General features: G+C 53.9%; 2 protein-coding genes across 5 annotated transcripts in view; one reads left to right on the forward strand and one right to left on the reverse strand.

Annotated features, from left to right (window-relative positions):
* The first annotated feature begins 9,974 nt into the window (after positions 1-9,974).
* On the forward strand, positions 9,975-20,801 carry CXCR5 (C-X-C motif chemokine receptor 5). Its single transcript, XM_059182719.1, has 2 exons — positions 9,975-10,182; positions 18,062-20,801. Exons 1-2 carry the CDS (start codon positions 10,126-10,128, stop codon positions 19,127-19,129), a joined length of 1,125 nt encoding a protein of 374 aa, XP_059038702.1. The 5' UTR covers positions 9,975-10,125; the 3' UTR covers positions 19,130-20,801.
* Positions 20,673-24,304, reverse strand: part of BCL9L (BCL9 like) — a 28,185-nt gene continuing 24,553 nt past the window's right edge. For all 4 annotated transcript variants that reach the window (XM_059182692.1, XM_059182707.1, XM_059182683.1 and 1 more), the window contains one exon: positions 20,673-24,103. In XM_059182692.1, the coding sequence (XP_059038675.1) occupies positions 23,010-24,103 (1,094 nt within the window). In that variant the 3' untranslated portion in view covers positions 20,673-23,009. The remainder of the gene's footprint in view (positions 24,104-24,304) is intronic.

Raw genomic sequence — 24,304 nt, forward strand, 5'->3', positions numbered from 1 at the left:
TACATCTCAATATCCAACTGCCTGACAACTCCACACTCTGCTTACGTTGGAAGCAAAATTAGATGCATGGGTCGGGGGCTCCTTCTTCCCCAACCCCAGAACCCTCCCCAGCCACTCTCTTTACCCAGCCCCCAACCCTAAGAGTCCTCTTTTTGCAGCTGACCAGGGCTCAGCCCCCCCAGACCAATCTCCAGGACAGTGAGTTCACAGCCATCGGGCCTGGGCCAGGGTCCAGTTTCCACACACTGGGCTGGTCTGTCGGGCTCGGCGGGTTGTGGCTTCCTCCACCCTACCTCAGGTCTGTGAGGGCAAAAAGCCCCAGTTCGTTTCTGGGACAGCCATCTCTTACCTCTTGCTTGGGGCCATCTCCACAACACCCAGCTGGGGGGCCTAGGGAGCACCCACCCGTGCAGAGGACTAGAATTCTTCTGTCGGAAGTAGAACATTAGGAACAGCGACAGCTTATGTTCGTTTAGTTTGCAGAGCACCTTGCAAGTAGGATTTTAAACTCCAGAGACAACTGACTCAGTGACCGTGCACATGTTCCTCCCCCCACCTCAGCAGACCTCTGGGGACCGCTGCCTCTACCCTGCGGCCTGACGCCGTGCGAGGTTATAATCCAGGCAGAAGGAACCTACATGTACACAGATGTCTCTATTACGGACAGTAAGGCAAATGCCCGCCTGACCTCCACTCCCACCTAAAATTGAAGGCTAAAACATTACTCTCACTTGGGTAACTGGTAAACACACTTTACTGAAACACCTACTAGGTATTGACTATTCCCGTGTATTGATCACGTACTGATTCTCATGATAATCTTTTGAGCTAGGTGTTACATGATTTATGGCTAAGGAAGAAGACAGAGACTTGCCTAAGGACACACACCTCCTGAGCACGGAAGTTGAGAGTCCAAGCCTGTGTTCTTTCTCCTGACCTTGTGGGCAGGCCCAGCAGAAGCCCCACAGGCTCAGGCCACAGAAAGCCACGATGGAGAGCCAGGTGCCCCTGGGCCCAACCCCAGATTTCCCACCACTTCTCCACGGATCCCTACCCTCATTCCCTCTTCATTCATTCAGTCAGTCAAAGACAATTATCGAACACCTCCTGGTACAAAGCTCTCGGGGAAAGAATGAATTATGTATGATGATTGTCCCGGAAAGCTCTCTGCCTAATAGAGTACATGAGTAACTACAGTGCAAGGTAAAGGTAAGCAATCCAGGGAAAGTGCTAGATTCAGTCAAGGGCAAAAACAATTACTTTGATTCAGTGGCGTCTTCAGGAGGAAGAGGCACCAAGATGGGCCTTGAGAATGTTCAGGCTTGGATCCGGCCACAATGTGGGGACAGAGCTGCTGAGGTTCAGGAACGGTGTCAGGGGAAGTAGGGAAGAGCAGAGGGGTCCCCGGGGCTGGAGGCAAGGGCACCTGCAAGGCAGTAGCAGGAAGTTAGGTTCGGAAACACTCAGTGAACATTCAATAAGTCTTTATCCACCTGGAAAACCAAAATCATACATCGGGGACAGATCACGGGGGCCTAAAATGCCAAGCTCTGGAGTCTGGCACCTGTTGGCTGCCTTACAAGGGGCCACTGGTGTGATTTTCCAATGTCCCCGCTGGGCAGGTAAGGACAAGGGGCAGCCCCTTATCAGCCTCTCCCGGCCTCCTCTCCAGAGCTGGTCCCACAGTGTCAGCAACCCTGTCCCTCACTGCTGTGTCATCATTTACTCCCTTTCAAGTGCCTGGCCCACACCCAGCAGCCCCCACACTGCAGCCCAGAAAGCTTCCTTCCTGGGGCAGCGGGGCCGAGTCATTTGGAAACCTCTCTCTGATGAGCTCCGTGATCAAGGTGCTGATATGGCAGGTGGGCCAGCCTTACCATGTCCCCAATCGCAGAGGTGAATGCGGTGGTGAGTTTCGTTAGCCCATCACCTCCGCCCAAGGCCTGGTACACTTTCACTGCCGGAGTTGGGTGTGGATGCCTTTGACAAATGTCATGTCACCATTCTGCTTTAGCCGTTTCCTGCCTTTGCCTGTCAAGACGGTTCCATCCTGCGGGCCCCGCTCTCGGTCATTTGGCGCTAGGCGTCCAACTCAGCCCCCTCCCTGCTGACCACAGCTTTTCCCTCAAAGGGGCTCTGAGGACATGGGCATGGAGGAGATGAACTTTTTGCCATTTTACTTGACATCTCGTCTACAACAAGCCGGCTAAGCGGGCCACTGGGGGCCAACCCATCTCTTGTCCGCAGAGGACAGAGCAAGGGGTCTAGAGTCAGAACCGGCTGTGCTTCCTTTCCAACTGGATAGACACGGGCTGCTCGCGACACCTGCCACGCCTTGGTTTCCTTATACCTAAAAGAAGTTAAGAAATCCTGGCCGGCTTTCTCCACGGGCTCGAGACGAGGTCCTCGTGAGACAAAGAATGAGAGAGGCCTTCATAAACTATAAATCAATCTGGGAGTATTGCAAATGTGGTTATTAGTTCGTAAAGACTGAGTTCATGTTATTATACTCTCTCGGGGCACCCTGTTCTTTTTCTTCGTAGCACTTTCAGATTTTTAGAATTGCAAGTTATCATTATTACTAGGTACGTATGCTTATCTAACACCTGCCTCCTGGCCAGGCTGTAAACTGCAAGAGGCCAGGAGTCCTGTTTGGTTTTGCTTCTTGTTGCTTTCCCAGCACCTAGTTCAGTGCCTGGCATACAGTGGAGGCTTAAGGAATATTGCATTAAGTTATCCGAGGAGCCCACCCTCACTAGAGACATCCACTCGGCTAGCCTGTCTTGTTCACTGCTAAACCCGGCCACATACAGGCGACAGATGAATGTTTTTTGGAAGTTTGAAATGACAAACCTCCTTAAATCCGTTTCATTGTGAAGTTCTGTTGCTTCTGAAGACTACGCTGTGCTTTGCAGCAGCTCTGTCTGCAATCCAAATGCCCAGACAGGCTCTCTGTGCTGCTCGGCCCTCGCTGTCCTTGCCTCTCGTCCTCTTCCCACGTTCTCCTCTGCTCCAGCCCAGACAAAGTGCCCGCCACCCTCTCCCCAGCATATACAAATGCTTTATATCACGGGTCAGCCTCTGCTGGGCCTGAGGCCATTCCCTCTCCCTTCCTTCAGAGTTCTGCTTAAAGTCTTCCCTTTCCAGGCCCCTTTTAAAAAGTATGTGTGTGGTTCAGTGGGTTAAAGCCTCTGCCTTCAGTTCAGGTCATGATGCCAGAGTCCTGGGATCGAGCCCCTTGTCTGGCTCTCTGCTCAGCGGGGGGCCTCCTTCCTCCTCTCTCTCTGCCTGCCTCTCTGCCTACTTGTGATCTCTGTCAAATAAACAAAATCTTAATAAATAAATAAATAGAAATAAAAAGCATGTGTATGAGGACTCCAGGGCGGCTCAGCTGGTTAAGCACCTGCCTTCATCTACCTTGGGCTGGGGTGGTGATCTGCATTGGGCTCCTGAGCAGGGAGTCTGCTTCTCCCTCTGCCTCCTCCTGCCACTCCCCCTGCTTGTGAGCTCTCTCTCTGTCAATAAATAAATAAGTAAAATCTTTAAAAAAAAATTAAAAGCATGTGTGTGTGTGTGCACGTGTGTGTCTAATAGCACTTCATAAGCGTGGAAGATTTCTCTCTGGAAAAAACTTTTGCATACACGATATTATTCAAGACAAAGAACAACAAGATTTGCAGTGTAGGCATCTTACAAGTGTACAGATTAGGAAACTAAGGCTCAGAGAAGTTTTTTATTTTTTATTTTTTGGAAGGGGAGGGGCAGAGGGAGAGGGAAAGAAGCAGACTCCCCACTGAGAGCTGACCACGCCCCCTCTCCACCTTGGGCTCAATCCCACAACCCCAAGATCATGACCTGAGCCAAAATCAAGAGTTGGACACTGAGCCGGCTTACCCACCCCGGCACTGCCCCTTGGAGAAGCTTTATTTGTTATTTACATACCTGGGATTGTGACTTATTTATGGATCCACGAAAATAATTGGGTTGAGCGACCTCCATTAAAGAAACAGATTGTAAGAGAGAGAGGTAAACGAAGAGTACACAAGATGAGTATGTCACACATAACAGGGCATGGTATTACTTGTGAAATGTGTGTGTGTACACACACATCAACAAGGTTGTGATGTGAAACCTATTTCTTTCCGGGGCCACGTCAAAGTGACTGGGTGCCAGGGCAGGCTGGAGATGACCTAGCAGAGCGTAAGCACCACCAATTGGAGCTGAGGCCGAGACCAAGCGGACAGACGCCAGGGGTGAGAGTGACCGAAGCAGCCTGCTGTAGATCTCAGTGGTGCCGCGTGGCCCCAGGGAGGCTGGGTGCTCCGGGAGAAGCCGGCTGCGTGTCATGGCGCCGGCTGCACGGGGTGTTACCCGTTGTGCTAGAGAGGCCTCAGCTATGTAGCCTTTGCAGGGAGAGGCCGAGAGTGGTGCAGGGCTGGGTCGGGAGCTCCAGCCTGGGATACCCACCGTGTCGGGGTGAGCCGTCTCTGTGTAGCAACCCTGAGTACCCTAGGGAGGGCTTCTCAAAGAGTGTTCTCGGGCCAGGACCATTGGCATCACCTGAACACTTGTGAGAACCGAGGATTCTCAGGTCCCACCCTAGACCTCGGGAATCAGAAACTCTGAGGGAACACCCAGCCACCCATGTTTAACAAGCCCTCCAGCTGATTCTGCGGCATCACATCTGAGAACCATTTTCCTAGGGATGCTAATGGGCATTCTGGGTTTGGGGTGTCTTTGAAGAGCTAGGCAGTGTCCCGTCTAAAAGCAGTCTTGGTGGAAAACAGAAGCTCCAGGTCTCTGATGTGGGCCTCCTGGTGTAAATCCAGCGTTCTTCCACAGTTCCTGCAGCACCTTCGTGCCCTGCACGCGTGTGTGAGGGAACGTGGGGTTTCTCCTTACTCTGGTGCCTTCCACACTGCTGCACTCAGCCCGTACAGTACGTTCACATATGTCACGTACATTCATATATGTGAACATACAGTATGTTCACATATGTTGCTTTGAAAGCATTCTCAAGGTGCGTGTGCCTATGAGTGTGCAAGATTGCACACACGTATCTGTTCTAGCCTCCTCTGTTACACAACATGCTCCCAGGATGGAGCCCGAATCCTGTCACCCTTGATCTTCACATTCCCCCTCTGCTGGAGGTTCAGCTCCCACTCAGTATGTAAACACCTGATTGAGCACCCTGGCCACACAGCCCACCCCTGGGAACCTGTTCCCAAGGGCACTCAGGGCCCCTGTAACCTTGAGCTGACCTTGATGTGCCTCCAAGCACCTGCAGCCCATTCTCTCCCTGTAGGTCTCCCACCTATTACCTAATGAGAGAGGAGCTGTACGTGGGTGCTAGTTCCCCGCACTGAGAACCTTCACCACCCCACTTCCTGTGTTGATTTGTATTGTGCTTCTGGGTCCCCGTGCTTGAGTGAGCTGTTAACACTCACAACTACTTCCTACTACCACCTGAAGCTCAGTTTCCACATGTGTGATAATGTGATAAAAATACCTAACACTTACAAGACTTCAGAGGAAGGAAGGAAAGAATGTGTGTGGATTTCACACACTTCATGGCACATAGTGAGTAAACCGCTGAGTGGACCATGAAGAGCGGAGGCAGTTTTCCCCTCGGATAACCAGATTAAGTGCTGGTCCTTTGCAAAAACAATCCCGGAGAGAAGGTGGTGTGGTCGGGTGGAGAGAGCCTCAGGTTTGCTGTCCACGGGACCTGCCTTCCGACCCTCACTCTTGTCAATTACTCTCCCTGTAATCCTGAGCAAAGAACTGAGCCCCTGTTTCTTCATTCCCCCACCCATGCCCCAAAACAAAGTCAGGGATGATACTGATATCTCCCACACAAGGTGTTTTGAGGATCAAATAGGATTAAATGTGAAATCAAGTTAAATACAAAGTAAAATTAAATGCCAAAATTGTAGAGCTTTGTACATCGGTAAATACTATCCGAAAGCCATTGTTGTTCTCCTTTGGTGCCTAGAGAGATGTCCAACACTCCCGCAGGCCCACTCACTAGGTGGGGACCTACAGAGCTCTGCTCTGAACAGTTGGGAAAAACTCAGAGAAAGCAGACACAAGATCTCTGCCCAGATGGGAAGACAGTGTCTCAGGTTAGTGGAAGAACAGAGGGAAAACCCCGATCCATTCCCTTCACCCAACATTCTGCAGAACAGCTTAATTTTTCTGTGGGATGTGGGAAATGAACTCCAAAACAAGCGATTATATTTGGTCTCTGGAATAAATAGAAATTTAATCTAATCCGTGAACTGTGAAGTAAAATTACTGAGAAAATTCACCTGAGCTAATTGATGGGAAGCAGTTACTCCCGAAGGCAGACACAAGCCCACTCGTGGCAGAACCACCAGCAGTCATTTTGATGAGAAGCCTGGAAAACAATTCAGCCTCGGGTAGGCTGCCTGTGGTGTGGGGATTGGAAAACCACGCAGTAGAAATATAAACAAGTGGCACATTGAAATAAAATTTGGGCTGCACGATCTGGAAGCTCTTCCCCCCACCCCCCAAAACCATGTGATTATCACAAACGGGTGGAACTCCTGCTATCTCATCCTCACGGTCAAGGAATTATAGCCTAGTGATTGCTCTCTCTGCTGGGGTTGGGGGGTGGTCTGGTTTTATGGGTTTGAAAGTCACAGGATCATCTTTTCTACCAGAGGCAGTTACTCTCTGAACCTGCTAAGACATCAGAATTCATGATCAGGCGGTATTTATCCATTTAAGGCAAACCATCAAGGTCAGTGGCTGGGACAAGTGGGCCCTGGGGACCTACAGTATGTGCCAGCATCTGGAGAGATGGGAAGGAACGTCTGAATGGGTCCACGGTGCAAGAAGCATGAGGAACTCAAGGACCCAGACAGTCACAGGTTCCTCTGCTCCATAAAACCCAGGTCGGCCATTGAGAAGCTCATAGATATCTCCCTGCCTTAGCCTGCTGCCACAACGAAGAGGTCGTTCTGAGCCTCCTCCCAGACTCCTCTTCTGGGCCCACAATGCATCAAGGGAAATGGGCAGCTGTGAGAGAAGGGCAAGCAATTCCCATCTTCTCCAGCGCACACTGCAATCTCGTCCTGCCTCCTCCTGCTACGACACCATCATCACCATCACTACCATCATCACACCCTGAACCTTGGGTAATTCTTTCCCTGTATTTTTTCATGCAATCCTCAGTATCTCCCACTAACCATGCTAACCATGCACCTTCCCCTCCAGGTACATCAATGTTCAGCTCATGTCCTGCTTCTCCCATGAAGTCTTCCCTGGCCTTTGAGAGCAGTAGGTCTCTAATGACAAGAAGCAGAGCTCTGTGTTTTGCATTGTCCCGCCAATATTTCCCATCAGGGCCGGGACAGACTGAAGAATGACACACTTATCTAAGTCATCAGCACAGCAGGGCTGACTGAACCAGGACTGCAGAAGTTCCCTTTGTAGGTTGAGATGATGCCTTCGAACCTTCAAGAAGGAAGTTTCTGAGGCATGTTGTTGAGGGGAGTGGGAGCCCACAGGTAAGACCATTAAAAAAATTTTTTTTAAAATTTATTTGACACAGAGAGAGCAAGATCACAAGTAGGCAGAGAGGCAGGCAGAGAGAGGGGGAAGCAGGCTGCCCACTGAGCAGAGAGCCCAATGTGGGGCTTAATCCCAGGACCCCGAGATCATGACCTGAGCCGAAGGCAGAGGCTTAACCCACTGAGCCACCCAGGAGCCCCAGGTAAGGCCATTTTCATTATAGTTATGTATGTACAGAGTCTTGAACAAGGAAATTCTTATCTTTATAGAAAGATATAGAAAGTCCTAGTCAGATAATATGTGGACCATTAACCAGAAATCACCCAGAGGCTGATAAGGGACCCAGAAATCACGTCCTTTGAAGAAGGACTGAAGGCACCCAGGACTTAGAAGGACTTAGGCACCCTCTAAGAGGAGAAGACTAATGGGGAGGTGGTCTGTCTTCAGAAGGTGTTTATTAGACAATCCGGAGAGAAGGCAGTGCCAGGACCTCTGGGATGAGTTACAGGGAGACACGCTTTGACTCAGCATGAGGATGATTAAATCATCCTGCCTTAAACACAATCTTTTGAAGGGAACAAGTTTCTTACCCCTGGTGATGTTTGTCCAATTCCAGCTGGCCCTCTGATAAGGATGTAATGACAAGAATCTTGCATTTGTTGGGGGCAAAGGAGGGGGAAAGAGGAGGGACTGGTGTATCTTCCAAATACCCTTCTAATTCCTATGTGATTCTGTATACTATACTCCTTCCTTGGGGGAGGGATGGGCAGAGGGAGAGAGAATCTTAAGCATGATCCATGCCCAGCACAGAGTTCAGTGGAAGAGGGCTCAATCTTACAACCCTGAGATCATTACTTAAGCTGAAATCAAGAGTTGAATGCTTAACCAACTGAGCCCCCAGGTGCTCCTATATTCCTTCCTAATCCATGTACTTAGAGCAGCAAAAATGAATTTGAATATATCAGTGGTTTGGAGGGGCAGGGGTGTTTCGGCATGGGGCTGGAAGAAGGGCTTAGCAAGCATGGGACACAGGAAACATCGGAGCAGCTTCCTCCTGAACGTTTCGGGGCTGGAAGTATGGAAGAGAACTCCTACCCCTTGTCCTGGGGTTCTTCCCCCTTGAAAGCCATTGCTGAAGCCAGTAAGTGAATGAAGAGCGGAAAGATGGGCCCCAACAGCACAAACAGAGGCCAAGAACTCCTCAAATTGTTGAAACCCAAGGAAGTTGTATCTGTTGGGGTGCAGTGGTGCTTATAAGCAAGGTGTATAGGAAAGAAAGACAGGGGATGAATATGGAGGAAAAGATGAAGACATTCGAAAGGGGAGAATCCCAGCAAATGGTAATTTGGCTGGAAGGGATGATGACAAGAGCTAAGAAGTCACATGTACCTTGTGAGTGCCCCTAGTTGTTGTCATTATTTTTACATTATTGGGGCTCAAAGGAGGCAATGTCCTCTCCTGGAAGAAAAGGCACAAAGAGGAGACATGGACGGGATACTGATCAGTGCCTATAAAGGGGCTTCTTAAAGGAAGGGGTCCTCAGACAGAACAGAGTTGAGAGAAAGGAGAGGGTTGCATGAGCCCGTGGGAGCAGCAGCTGGTGTAGAGAAAACACTGAACGTGCGGTCAGGAAAGCTGGCTTCAAGGTCCAGCTCTGCCACTGGTCAGCTATGGGCCCCGAGGCTCTTCCTCTCGCATTCTTAACCTCGGGGTCCTCCTGTGTAAGAATCTACTCCAGCTGGGTAGTCTCTGAGGTTAATAATCAAGTGCCAACCAAGTTCATATGCAGCTAGAACATCATTCTTTTTGAGTCAGAAGATGACTCTATGACTACTTACATTTTCTGCTGGTAATTTGGGTGATTTCATTTTTGACTTCCAGTAATGTTTTAGTGTTGTTCCCTTTGAAAATTTCTAACCTTTCTCTCCTGAACTTGAGCTGGAAAGGGAAGGGGTTTTGCCCCTGCCTGGGCAAAAGGATGGTAGCAAGTAGGGTGACCAAGTGTCCCCATTAGCCTAGGAGTGAGGGGTTTCCCAGGATATGGGACTTTCAGTCTTGGGGGGGGGGGGACCGGATGATCGGTCTCCCAAGTGGCAAGAAAGGTGAAGATTTGAAGGTGGCTTGGAGAAGAGATCCTGGAAGGCTGTCCTTCTGTTCCCTTTCTATGTGGAGTTCCCCTTGTTGCCCCACAGACTGGTGAGGTGGTTTTCATTACAAGGTACAACTCCCTTATGGGGAGGAATGGGGACGAGAAGCCAGGGCCGGCCTTCATAACAGTCACAAGCCCCATTGAGACAACCATTGCCAGGAAAGAGGCTGAAATGCTTGACTAGCACTGATGTTCTGGGGATTTTCCCTTTTTTAAAAAAAAAAAAAAAAACACACACATACACACACAACAGAAAAGACCCAGTGGAAAAAAAAGTGATGAGCTGTGAGGCAGACAGCGGGTCCTACGCAGCCTGAGGAGACAGTGCGCTGCTCATTTGTTTAAATTTGCAGCTGACGGCCGCCACCTCTCTATAGGCACCAGAGAGCCTCTCAGCATCAGTCAGTGACCAGCCTGGTTGATATACGGCTACAAACATGAACTACCCCCTAACCCTGGACATGGACCTTATGAACTACAACCTGGAGGACGTGGTGAGTAGGACAGCTGGTTGCCCAGGCCTTCCCTGGAATTCTAGATATTTTGTGCCCGGGACCGGGAAAGTGGGGCTAGCTGTGGAGTCCCCTCCCTCTGTGGGTTGGCAGAATCGAGGCAGGCCCCATGGTTCTTGCCTTTACGACTGTATTTTCCCATTCCCTGGAAGATGCTGATCCATAGAGCTGTTGCTTGAAATAGACATTCTTTCGGGGGACTGAAAGTATGGGTTCTGGTGTCTGCGTCCTCCCTGACATGCTGTGTGACCTGGAACAAGTCACTTTGCCTCTCCATTGTTCAAAAGATTCTCTCCTTATCTCTCGGGGGTAGAATAAGGGCCCAGATGGGAAAGTACTTGGGAGGTTTTCTTACTCTCGGGAACCTGGCATTGCGCCAGTATATTTATTCATCTCCTGCCCTGTGATCCTATCATTAGGGTTCTACATTTTGTGTTGGATGGAGAAGTTGAGGATTTGGTCCTCATCCTTAAATAGCTTACAGCCTATCCGCAGAAGAAAAAAAAAATCCACTCACTGGAAGCTTTAGATAATAATGATGTGCTGAACCAAGGAAGTGTGAGACCAGGTGGTCAGCAAGGACCTCTGACCACACAATGGGTCAGAGTCCAGGGGCAAAGGGATGCCAAGTTGGTGGGAGAACGCTTGTGCTAATCCTAGAAATGTTTTAAAGAGCATGTTGTAAGCCCCCTCAAAAAAACTGGAATCTCTAGAGATGAGGTATTCTTGGATGGGCTAAGAAAACGCTGTCCCCTATGTCACACTCGGCCACCCACCCAAGTCCCTCCTGTGAACCAGAGTGGTTCCGTCGACCGGGCTCTCAAAGGATATGTACAGGGAACAGCTCAACGGAGGCCCTGGGGCTCTGGTGTACAGGCAGGTGGGGGCTGTTTATGAGGATCTTTTGGGAACTTCTTTCCTCCCTTCCTCCTTTTCCCCCATGGCCAATGGCACTTCAGAGGAAAGGACTTCTCTGAGCTGTGCTCTGGGCTGGATCATAAACCCTTTCTCCTATACCCTGAGATATTCTACAACACCCTCTAGTTCCCCTGGCTAGAGTCTCCACTAGAACTCTACCCACCATGTTCCCAGACTTGCTTGGAAAAGTCTGCCTCTCACCTGCCCAGATCCCAGAGCTTAGAACTCTTAAGTAGAACAAGGGGGGAAAGTGGGGAGAAGTCCAGCCTCTCAGATCCAATCCCCAGATGAGAGTAGAGCCAGAACCATGAGTCTAATCAGACCTGCTGCCTCATTTGTGGGACCCAACGCAAAATGAAAATGCAGGGCCCCTCATTCAAAAATTATTAAGAATTTCAAGATAGCAACAGCAGAGCACTAAACCAAGCATGGAACTCTTCTAAGTGTAGGATCACATGCCCATGAAGTTGACCCTGAGAGTCATCACTGAGTCTGAGCAATACCCTAGACCAGACTTAAACTGCACCACCCTGACAAGGCACCTCCCTCCCAGCCTGGCTCCCTGTCCTGGCCCTGGCCTCCCCTGATTAGGTTAGTGGGTGTTTTCCTTTGCCCACAGCTTTGAGCTGACCACGAACCATGACCCAGTTGGATAACATCATAACCAACCCAGACCTGCCCGGTCTGGGCTTCTGAGAAACCTCAAGAGTTTCCCCTTACTGCATGCCTCACTCCACTGCGTGACCTACTAGGGACAGGTGGTGGCAGGGGCAGGGGACAATGGGGCATGTCCCATATAAGAAAGAAAACTGACAGCCCAGGGAGACAGACCTGGCTACTTGCTGAGTGTCGCAACCCACCTGAGTGGTCTTGGGCCAGGCATCCCAGCACGCCCAACCTCCCTTGATCAGAGTCTAGTCAGGAGCCCAGGAGTCCTGGGACGATCCAGGCTCTGGAGTTCTTCCACCAGCTCTCGGGGCCTCATCCTGCCCTCCCTTACTCCCTGGACACGATCCCTCTCCGGGCTCCTTCCCCTCAGGAGCACAGACCCTCTCCCTCCACCCCACCCCACCCCCTCACTGCAGCTCCACGCAGTTTTTATAACGCCTGACAGTGTCTCATGGCACAGAGGCCCCGGGATGGCAGAGAGCAGCAGAACGGTCTTGCCCATAGTAGCTTCTCAATATGTATTTATTGGCCTGTGATGTATCAGAAGTCCTTGCCTGTCGTTTCTCTCTGAAGTTAGTCTCGCTTCTGTGCTCTTTACTTCCAATTCCCTTTCCTGTCCTTGTCCAAACCAAGTATTGGTTCACTGTCCTAGAAGACAGGGTTCTATACTCTAACATTAGGTTAAAAACTGAGGGCCCTTGGCCATTGCCAAGTGTTGGTCATCCTGTCTTCCCTCCTACCCCCTGAATTCTAAGATCAACTCTAGCCAGTTAAAATGTCCATTTTTCAAAGATAAGCTGTTATTCCCATGAATGGAAGACCCAAACAAGAAATCTAGATGGCTGAGCACAAGGAATAAGGAGCCAGGTCCCTGGGGTGGGCATACCAGGGACCCATTCTGCTAGGAAGACAGATCTAGGCAGACCAAGAGAAGTCTCTGTCTGCAGGAAACTGGATCGCGGAGTGCAGACCTCCTCTTGACAGTAGGGGGGCCTGGACTGGGGTACCTATGGGGGTTGGGCAGAAACTGCACCTCCAGCCCTACCCCATACACAAGCCAGGAGAGGAAGCTGCTAGAGAGGAGGGCCAATCTGGTCCAGTCCCAGGGCCTGCCTCCCCCTAACTCCTCAGTGATGATCCTCCAAAACCATTTCACTGTGATCAGAGCATCATGGGCTACAAAGCCTGTCCACATGTACCATCTCATTTAATCAAGAGGTATAAGAAAGAGAAACCAAAACCACGCTCTTTCTGGACTATGCCTGGGAGAGGGAAGGAGCACTCCCTCAAAATAGGTCAAAAGTCCCAGAGGAATCCCAGGGGAAGAGGCCCCAACATGGGGGTGGGGGGTTGTCTGAGGGGTGAGGGATGAGGGAGAGACCCAGGGCCAGCCTGGGGAGAGATCAGTGTTGAGGTGAATCTGGGCTCAGGCATTCAGACCACAGTGTCCCTCAGGAATTCTTGCTTTTCTTAAGGACACAGGTCCCATCCCTCTGGCTAATGTCATAAAAAGTGGCCATGAATTAGGCGCTGAGAATCAAGTCTTTCAGGAAGGACAGGACAAAATATTTCAAGGGGCTGCGGACCCAGGAGATGGCTTCAAGGGTTTGCTCTACACACCTAGGATACATGTCCGCCTCAAACTGTGTGACTGTCCCCAAAGTGTGAACTGACTTTGGGATACCAGGAGAGGACCCCCTTAAACCTTTGTACTGAAGACTCAGTGCAAAGGTAGGAATAGCTTAAAGTCTTCCCCCAGAACCACATCGAAGCAGTACCATGTTCCTAATCAGGCCATAGACAGAGAGGAAAGAGGGGCCTGGCAAGTTTGCTCCTGAAGGGGGAGTGGGAGCAAGGGGGTGATGTGACAAGTGATAAGCCAGAGTCTCGGATGGTCTTTTGGGAGTGTGGACCCTCAAAAGGAAGAGTGGGGTTAGGACACAGACCCCAGTCTCAATCCCCCAGATGCCCTCCCCCCTCAAGTCACTGAAGGCTGGAGGAGAGCTGCCCGGTTGGCCCATGCACAGCTCCTGACTCTTGATTGGAGATATCCATACAGGGGCCTAAAAGGAGATAGAGCCTCCATGTGCTCCCTATGGCCAGAACAACCAACCGCATGTGTGTGCAGATGCCTCCCATGGCCAGAATGACTGAGGCCCCTGCCGTGGTGGGGCTCTGCCTAGATGAGCCCCACACTCGGCAGCCCTCCCTTCTCCTGGGGACTGAGCGGCAAGGTCAGTCTGGGGCATTCTCTGGCTCTAGGGCAGATGAGCTAGGGAAACAAAGCTCCCACGCAGGTGCTGAGCTCAACGAAGGTCATGCTGAGAGCCCACTCAGCCCTGCGCAGAGCATGACAGCTGGAGGTGTGTGAGGGGCATTTGAAGGCAAGACCCAGTCTCCTGTCCAGGGCAAGAATCCCTCCCCATGCTCCTGAGCTCAGACATTCCTCGTCCTCCCAGGCGCCGCCCAAACCCCTGTTGGAGAGTTCTGCCTGGGAGAAGGTTCTTTCTCCTTTGACAGAACACCCCCGACCCCAGCCTCTGCCCATTCCTCCTGGTCTGCCCTCTAGAGCTTCCCACGATAAGCCCATTCTGCCCTCTTGGCCACGGCAGCTCTTCTAGTCCTAGTCCAAAGAAGGCAGCTCTTCTTCTGCCTAGACTCTGAGTGCTGGGACCTGAACACTTCCTTCCAGGGCGGGGACTTCCAGACCCTTCAGCAAACTGGTCACCCTTGTCCAGACCAAACAAACCGGGGTGGTGTCAGCTGCCCACCAGGTTTCTGTTCACCTCGGGTAAGGTGACAGTACCCCTTCTGGGAGCCACGTCACCCTGTGACTCATCTGAAGCTGGCAATCAACACATTCTCAGGTCTTTTTCTCATCAACTGTCGGTAAGCCAGGTCTTCCCTAACTTGTCCCCAGACGGTTGAACTTTTTTTTTTTTTAATTGAAGATTTTATTTATTTATTTGACAGACAGACCACAAGCAGGCAGAGAGAGGAAGGGAAGCAGGCTCCCCGCCAAGCAGAGAGTCTGATGCCTGGCTCGATCCCAGGACCCTGAGACCATGACCTAGGCTGAAGGCAGAGGCTTTAACCCACTAAGCCACCCAGGCGCCCCAGGACAGTTGAACTTTTAAACGCGGGTCTCGATCTCTCTGTTGTTCCTTACCAATTCCATCTGGTCATTTTTGGGCCTCTCTGGGCTCTGAAGAGAGGCTCAGAGAGAAGGCAGTCCAGGACAGACTCCCGAGGAATGCCCCTGTCAGCCCCTGTCCCACCTGTTCGAACAGAATCTGGTCAGCAAGTGTTCGCTGGTTTTCTCCCTGGCCAGTGCAGGGCCCTACGGCACTGCTCTCCCTGTACCCCCCACCTCTCCCCCGTTCATCCTCTCTCCTCCTCAATACTGGGACCTGGAATGTGCTAGCTCCTTCTCCTGCCCTATCCCCAGCGCTCACAGCAATTTTCCACCTAGATTCCTGGCTCAGCGCTCAGCTACATCCCTCTCCTCGTGTTGGGTTGCCGTCTTTGGGGTATGAGTCCCTGGCTTGTAAGCATGCTTTTGTCTGCTGGGTACCCGCCTAGGCCACATGCTGTCGTGGCCTGACCTGGGCACGTGGCTGTGTCTAAACCGGATGCCGTCAGAGCATGTGTGTGTGTATATGAGGGCCTTGTGCTCCTGTGGCTTTTGATGTCAAGAAATGAGTAAGCAATTGGCCAGATTGTCTACACCGAGCTCCCTCTGGGTAGGCGTCTTAGAGGGGTCCCTTTTGTGCCCCACTCCCCACACCATATAGGATTCATGATCCCTCTACTTCCCACCAGACCAGAGCCAACCTTGCTTCACTACCTCCCTCCCGGGTTTGGGAAGGGGTGGTGGTGACTGATGCCCTAGGTATGGGAAGTGGCTTTGACATGTTCCACCCCCAAGCCCCCAAAATGTCTGTTTGACACCTCCTGCTGAGATGTACTAACAACTCCCAGCACCCCTGAAACCAGTTTCCTCCCATGTTCCTTCCATGTCCTCCCTGCCTGAGCACTTTGCCAAACAAATAGCTCTTGGTAAGAAGGGAAAGATAGTTTCCTCTCAACGGTCTTCTAAACCTGGGTTCTCAGGAGATGGGGCTTCAGGGGTCCTGGGAACATAGCCCACTGTCCTGACTTTAAATGAGCATAAACCAATCAGCCTGGATGGTTTGGAGGGTCAGGACTTGAGTGGCTCTCATAAAGGGCTTTCCGGGCCCGAAAGGCAGACTGTACCTAAGCCCTCCCAAAGGCAGGTAGAGTCCAGCTCCACAGACAGCCCCAGGTTCCCGCATTTCTTCACCCTGGGTCTGAACTGCTTTGCTCTGCATGGAGACTACTCATCTCACTATTTCCCCATTTGCCTCCTGCTGAATTCCAATTCCAACATGAGCCAAATGGTTGTAGTCAATGACAGTATCGGACATAGCTCCCAATGTGGCAAGAGAACCTAAGACAGGCTCCAGGCTCTCAAGGGCATTGGGAGGAGGCAGGAACTGAGGAAGGGGAAAAGGAGTGTCTGAGTCTCCATGGTGGCCCAGAGACGGACTTGCCTAAGGGGTCAGAACAGAAGGGCGCCTGACTGTCTCAGGGAACCTGCCCTCAGAGCCTTTCAGCACACATCTGTTGCATGTCTGTCATGTGTGAAACACATGGCCTTGCCAGGGGGACACAGAGGGCCAGCTTCAGGAGCTCGCCATCTAGTGAGGAAACTCACATGGCAATGCCCAATGCCATAATAAAACAAGGAGACGCGGACCGTAAGAAGAGAATCTCCTCCCAAGCTAGGAGGGAGGTAGGGAGGTGGGACTGAGCGGGACCTTGAAGGAAGCCTAGGCATTCGCCAGGCAATCATGGCGAGAAAGGAGTGCTCTGCACAAGGCAGAGTTGGAGCAAAGATTTGGAGACAGGGGGGCACTGGGGTGTTGGGTGCAGGCAGCCAGCAGGATGAGGAACACGGAGGACGCAGTGCCTAAAGCAATAAAGGAGAAGATGAGTTTTGAAAAGTCAGGGGGCTATCTCCTAGACATTTCAAGACCCCTGTAGGGGAAGGCAGACCTCATTCTGCCAGTCCATGGTTTTCAAATGAAAGCAAGCCCTTTGCTCTCCTGGAAGAAGGGCAACGTGAGACCAGCTAGAGGGTCTGTGCAGAGTATTCTTTCCCATCCTCTCCTTCCCTGGGCTCATCATTTATAGAAGTATCTTTTTCAACCCACAGAAGTTGGTTATAATTGGTTTTGAAACCATGGGGAGGGGTCTGGTGGAGGGGGGAGAATGGGGCTGGGAAGTGAGGAGGAGCAGGTGCAGAGGGACAGCTGTGAGTGAAAGGTATGAAAACAGATACCAGTCTTCCTTTGCGGTTAGCTGGGTAAACAACCTGAGCACTGGTGGCCAGGGGCGGGGCGGAGGAGGAGGGAGGAGGGGGAGGCTCGGGAGGAGCTTCCGGAGACAAAGTGGGCATCTCCCCTTCCTCACTTGCTTCTGAGGCAAAGGGAAGCAGAGGAGAGAGATGACCAGTGACGGAAAGTAGCCCTGAGGGAACCCCAGACAAAACTGCGTAGGGGTCAAAGAATGGGATCTGGAGGTGGATCAGCATGGGTTCAAACACACCCAACCTCTCACCCGACCGTTAGCAAGACACATGGATAAGATAGGAATATCACATACCCGAGCTCGTTGCGCAGATTAAACAAAACAGGTGGCTAATACTACCATTTCGGGGATAATGAAGACATTCAGGAATAGGGAGACATCCCAAGAGGAAGCCAGGAGCCTACCCCAGTGGCTACCCCCTCAGCAGGATCTTAGGCTCCAGTGCCCACTGCTCTGTTCAGAACTGGACAAGATGGCTCCTTGCCCCAACCAGGTCCATTCCCCAGATTCCAGCCTGGGAGCCCACAGCCTTCCATATTTGAGGACACATAAACACAAAGTAACTTACAGGTGCCCTTCAGGGAAGCGTCTCCCCACCACATACACCATGTATCTCCTTCCATCTTTGTCAGGACTTGCAGGGCATTAGTTCCTTTCCCAGGGGAAAACTGAAGTTGGAAAAGGCAAAGTGATTGGTTCATGGACACACAAGGGGAGATTGGGAATTGGTCGGTGGGACATATTGGGAGTACAGGGACAAAAGCAACATTAGGGGGTGGTGTGGGGGGAACAGGAGAAATCCACAGGGGAGTCCGGGTCCCTGCGTGGTGGAGAGAGACGGGTCCTTCACTCCCGCCCTGCTGTCTCCCCGCCCCTGCAGTACAGAGAACTAGGCAACTACAGCGACAGCACTGAGAGTCCCACAGTGGAAAATCACCTCTGCTCCACCGTCGAGGGGCCCCTCCTGACCTCCTTCAAGGCTGTGTTCATGCCGGTGGCCTATGGCTTTATCTTCCTCCTGGGTATGATGGGCAACATCCTGGTGCTGGTGATTCTGGAGCGGCACCGGCACACACGCAGCTCCACGGAAACCTTCCTGTTCCACCTGGCGGTGGCCGACCTCCTACTGGTCTTCATCCTGCCTTTCGCCGTGGTAGAGGGCTCTGTGGGCTGGCGCCTGGGCACTGTCCTCTGCAAGACTGTGATCGCCCTGCACAAGATCAACTTCTACTGCAGCAGCCTGCTCCTGGCCTGCATCGCCGTGGACCGCTACCTAGCCATCGTCCACGCCGTCCACGCTTACCGCCACCGCCGCCTCCTCTCCATCCACATCACCTGTGCCACCATCTGGGGAGCGGGCTGCTTCTTCGCCTTGCCGGAGATCCTCTTCGCCAAAGTCAGCCAACCCCACCACAACGACTCCCTGCCCCGCTGTACCTTCTCCCAGGAGAACCGGGCTGAAACCAATGCCTGGTTCACCTCCCGCTTCCTCTACCACGTCGGAGGGTTCCTGCTGCCCATGCTGGTGATGGGCTGGTGCTACGTCGGGGTGGTGCACAGGCTGTGCCAGGCCCAGCGGCGCCCTCAGAGGCAGAAGGCAGTCAGGGTGGCCATCCTGGTGACGAGCGTCTTCTTTCTCTGTTGGTCACCCTACCACATCGTCATCTTCCTGGACACCCTGGCGAGGCTGAAGACCGTGGGCTACAGCTGTGAGCTCAACGGCTACCTCTCGGTGGCCATCACCATGAGCGAGTTCCTGGGCCTGGCCCACTGCTGTCTCAATCCCATGCTCTACACTTTTGCGGGCGTGAAGTTCCGCAGCGACCTGTCGCGCCTTCTGACCAAGCTGGGCTGTGCCGGCCCCGCGTCCCTTTGCCAGTTGCTCCCCACGTGGCGCAAGAGCAGCCTCTCGGAGTCCGAGAACGCCACCTCCCTCACCACCTTCTAGGTCCTGGCCCCCCTCGGGCCTGCCTTCCGTGCGGGTGCGGTGTTGCCGGAACCCCTTCCAGCAGGAGCTGGGACCCTAGGATATGGGACCCCCACTCTCCTCATCCGGGGCAGCTAGAGCCACGCCCTCCTTCCGGGACGTCCCTGCGCGCCCTTCCGCCCGAGGCCACCAGGCCGTCCTGGGAGCGGAAGCAGTCGCGAGGCCGAGCGGTGGAAGCCTGTGCCCGTCGTCGGTCTCCCCTTCTTTCATCTTAACTGTTGGAAGCTCAAGAAACAACTTTTGCTCCCGCCCTGCCGATTGGGAAGGTCAGTCGCCTCCCAGAACGCACTCCGCCATCGTAGGGACCAGGGGTCTCCACAACGACCCGCCTCTCCTCTCAGCCCTCCCGCCGAAAGAAGCTAGAGGCAGAGCACCAGGGGAGAGATGGAGGGCGAGGCAGAGGGAAGGCCCGCTGGCGAAAGGATGTGGCCTTAACCATCTCGGACCCTGACAGACGCAGACACCCTGCCCGGCCACCAGCCCTGCATCTGGACCGAGCAGGAAACGCCGACTGACCCAATCCAGGAAGCTGCTCCCGGCTCTGACCCAAGTGGCCCCGGGCCAGCCCCATGTCACCGGGCCGGGGAGGTCTGCAGACTCAGGGCAGACTCCAGGCACCCTCAGACATCAGCCGGCATCCTAGGGAAGAACGGAGGCCAAGCCAGCAGAGAAAAGCCGTTGAAAGAAAAGATTCTCCTTCCTCAGCCTCAAGGAGGGACAAGTAGAGACCAAAGCCAGCTGTCTTCTCTGCCCAGGGTGGAGAGGCCCCAGTATGGGCCAGAGGCAGTCAGGTCTGGAGCCCTGGTAGGTCTGGCCACTGAGAAGGAAGGAGGCAGACTGCTCCTTCCTGCCCCCGCTCTCCACAGGCCAGACAACCAGGAGAAACTGGGGCAGCAGAGGGGTCCCAATCACACAGAGGGAGCACTTCACGGAGGGTCGGAACAGAAATGCAGACCCCCGGAGAAGAATGACAGACTGAAAAGGGCCTCTGGGGTCATCTCATCCAGCCCCCTACCTGCGGGCCAGACCCAGAGTTTGCCACCTCTCTGGGCCTCGCAAGAGCCACAAGGCATCCCCTCGGGCCAGGCAGGGTGAGAAGCAAGGAAGTCCCCAAGCCCCAGGAAGCCCAGCCCTGCCCCTGAGAGGATACTACTCAGATGGAACCAGAGGAAACCACTCCGTGCCTGCCTGCCCGCCTTCTGCGGGGAGGGCTTTCCCGCCCTCCTCCGCAGCCCCTGCTCTGGCTAGGGTGGGATGTCGGGGACCCCTGCCCTTGCTGAGGGGGCATCTGGGGGAGGCCCAGTCCCACTCCAGGGCAGCCAACCAAGCCCCCTTGGCGGGCCCCATGTTGGAAATCAGACCTGTGACCCAGGGGAGGAGGGAGAGACTCTCTCCTCACCATGGAACACTGGGAAAGCCCCAGGGTCCCCCTTTTTCCTCCCAGCATCCAACAGTAAGCTGGGTTTGGGGAGTAGCCAGACACGGAAGCAAAGAAGGCAAGAGGTTGGATTTTTAATTTTCTCTTTTTAATAAAAAGGCACCTATAAAACAGGTCAATACAGTACAGGCAGCACAGAGACCCCCGGAACAAGCCTAAAAATTGTTTCAAAATAAAAACAAGAAGATGTCTTCACATATTGTATTTATATATTTATATTTATATATATATATTTATATAATGGTACAAAATGGCTGGGGGTATGGCCATGGATGGAGGGACATAGGCTGGCCTGTGGAGTTCACCTTGGAAAGCTAGTCTGGTGGCGGAGATGGGGCAAGAGGAGAATGGGGAGGACACTGGGCCCTTTGTGGTCTGACCCCTCTCCTCTGGGCAGGAAACACTTAAGAGTCAGTTTGGGGAGTCTTGGGTTGGCGGTGGGGGGTGGGGGGGCGCAGCTGGCAGGCCCAGGGCCCAGGTTGAGGCAGGGTGGGCAAAGCGCCTGGCAGGATGGAAGGCAGGTGGCCCCCAAACACAGGTGTCAGGGCCCTGACCCCGGAGCCCCAGGGAGGTGCTGGGGGAGGCAGGAGCCTGCAGCCAGCCAGCCCCAGAGGAAGCGCTTGACCTGGCTGACGGTGGACTGAGGACAGCACCAGACTGGGAAAAGTGGGGCAAATTCCCTTTGTATCACAGCTGCCAATGCAAGGCCAGACCCTGCAGATCAGGAAGGCTAGGGACGGGGCCGTGGCAGAAGACACCTTGTCTAGAAATGGCCCTTGGCCCTGGAGGCAGGGCACGGAGGCCAGGGAACTGCCCTGCCACCTCACAAGGCAGGAAAGGAAGTGAGAAAAGGAGAAGTGTTTTACTCCTGGGGCCAAGGGGGCAAAACACTGAATCTGTATGGCTTCAGCTCTGACCAGAGGCAGGTGGGGAGTTTTGGGAAAGAGCAGGGGAGCAAGGGGGAGGCAGTGGCTGGGCCTGGGCCTGGGCACAGTGCCCGGAGCCCCAGGCAGAGGGACCTTGCCGGTGAGTGGGCAGGTAGGATGCCCCCTGCTTCTCCACCACTTTCTCTAATCACTCCTCAAAGGGTGGAGGCTGGAGGGACACAGATTTACTCAGCCAACCCCTTTTCTTTCCACCTTTGATGAGAAGTGGGTGGCAGCTCCCAGAAAAATCAGGGCCTGGGGGTTCCCCGGGCTGGGGGCTGCTGCAGGAGGCACAAAGCCATCTGGGCCGCCTTGCTGTGCCTCCCTGGCTCTGCGCAAGGAGCCACACAGCCTCCACCTCTTCCTCCTTTCCCTCATCCCACACTGGGGACGAAGGACTTCAAGTTCTGACTAAGGTGTAGCAGCAGGGGACGCCAGACATCCATAGCTGGGAAGCCAGGGCCCGGGGTCTCCTGTGTCGGGCGAACAAGCCAGCCTGAGCACACGTTCTCCTGAATTCATTCAGCAGCAGACAGGCTGCCACTCTGGGGGTGGGAAGTGGAGGGCGGATCTCAGCCCAGAGGAGGCTCTCCAGATGGAAGCCCAGGTGGTCTGACCTCAGCTTAGGTGTGGGGTATCTGTCGTTTCACCATTTGAGGAAGGGACCGGAATGGTATCCTTATGGACCCAGAGACCCGCAAACAGTGGGAGAGTGTGTTAGACTGCGTGGTCCTGAGTCCAGGGGAATGGAAAGGGGCAACAATTTGAAGGAGGAGGGGAGGGAAGGGTTGCTTTTAACCTTTTCTCTTTTTTGTGACTTCTATCAAAACACAGAAATACAGCACACACACAAACCAGCACAAAAGCGCAGCGCTCTATTTACAGCTGCAGCTGGCACTGCCCACCGGGCCAGCCGCCTGCAGGGAGGGGTGGGAGAGGGGCTCAGCCACAGCAGCAGGGAGAGGAAAGGAGGCAGGAAGAGACAGAAGGAAAAACCGGTGGGAGCAGAGAAACAGAGAATGAAGCTCCAGGAGCACACAGAGCCTAGGATACGAGCCACAGAAAGGAGACAGAGTGGGGGAGACCTCTCCTCTACTCTGGCTGCCCCCCACCCAGGATTCTCTGCTCCCCCCAAGGATTCCATAATAGGACTCTGAAAGCACAGCTGAAGAAGGGGAGGGGTGCAGAGAATGAGGGACAAGAAAGGCTCCATTGACTGGGGAGGGGTGGGGAAGGGGCAGTCCCAGTGGCCGAAATGGAACCCCAACCCAAGACCCCCCCACCCCGCTCTGCCACCTCCCCCCAAGCTGCCGGCAAGTCTGGTTTCCACAAATGCCACTCCCCACACAAGCCCCTCCCACCCCATCCACCCCACCCCTTGACCCAGGCCATCCCAACACTGGAGGGGAAGGAACTTCTTTAAGGGTATCATATTTGTGGGACCGCCCCAGCTCCAGCCACCCGCCCCAGGGGACTGCTAGAAGGGCAGGTTGGCCATGCTGCCCGGCGCTGGGAGGTAGCCCATCTGACTGTCCAGAGACACACTGCGCTGCCGCAGTGGGTGTGACACCATGAGGTTCTGCTGGGGCGGGGGGCCCATGAGGGAGCCCTGTGGGGAGAGCATGTGGGGGGGCTGGCTGTAGACCTCCCCCCCCACCCCCCGCTGCTTCATCAGCATGAAATTCTGCTGGGTCATGAGACCTTGTGGCGGGGACATGACTCCCTGGTGCAGGCCGTGGGGCACCACGCCCTGCTGGGGGGGCACACCTGTCCTGCCCAGCAAGGACATCTGTCCAGGGTGGCACATAGACATGTTGAGACCCCGCTGGACGCCTTGCTGGCCCGGAAGGTTGGGGGGCCGTGAGGGGGTCTGCTCCGCCATCATGTTCTGCAGGTTCATGAGATGCAGATTGGGGGGCTGGGCCTTGGGGGGCTGGTTCTCACTCTTGGGAAAGTATTGGAGGGTGCTGCTTGGCTTCTCAGAGGGGATGATCCTCGATAAGTCGAATTCAGGGATCCCCGTCGGGGTGGGCCGGATCACCTCACTCAGCTCGGGGTCGCTCAGCACTGACGCCACCCCAGGGAGCACGCCCGGGGGGTAGGCGTCACCCATGCGCCCAGCCATGCCTTTGCCCATCAGGTGCTGTTGAGGGGGTATGGGGCCCGGCGGCTGGCTAGGCAGGTCCTCTGGGGGCAGAGGCATGCTGGAAGGGTAGTGCTGCTGCAGGCCGGGCCCCCCGCCCCCACCTCCGCTGGGGGCCATGGCACCATGGGGCTGCTGCAGCCGAGGGGGGAAGGGCATCATCTGGGAGGAGCTGGGCACTGGGCCACAGGGGGCATTCAGGGAGTCTGGGCCCCCTGGAGGCAGCATCATCGAGTTTTGAGAGGGCCCTCCTGTCCCCTGCGCATTGGGGTGCAGTGGAATGTTGGACCCCAAAGGGGTAGGGGAGGGCAACATAGTAGGCGGGGGTTCATGGGACAGGGGCTGCTGGCCTGGCAGGTTCATGCCCATTGGGCTCTGGGCAGCAGCGGAGTTCAGGTGCATCGGGTTGGGCTGGTTATTGCTGATCCCTGTGGCGAGAGAGAGGAAAAAGGGGTCAGGAGCTGTGTGCGCCATGCTGGGGAAGGCTGCAGAACTCAGTTCTTACCCTCCCCCACCCCAGCCAGGCTCATGCCAACAGAGGTGAGGGCCTCTACCATGGGCCTGTGCTGGCCACAGGGACACAGACTTCAGGCATGCAGTTTAGAAGCCAAGAGACCCGAGTTCTGGTC

The sequence above is a fragment of the Mustela lutreola genome, chromosome 1 (assembly GCF_030435805.1).
Source record: "Mustela lutreola isolate mMusLut2 chromosome 1, mMusLut2.pri, whole genome shotgun sequence".
Classification (NCBI taxonomy): domain Eukaryota; kingdom Metazoa; phylum Chordata; class Mammalia; order Carnivora; family Mustelidae; genus Mustela; species Mustela lutreola.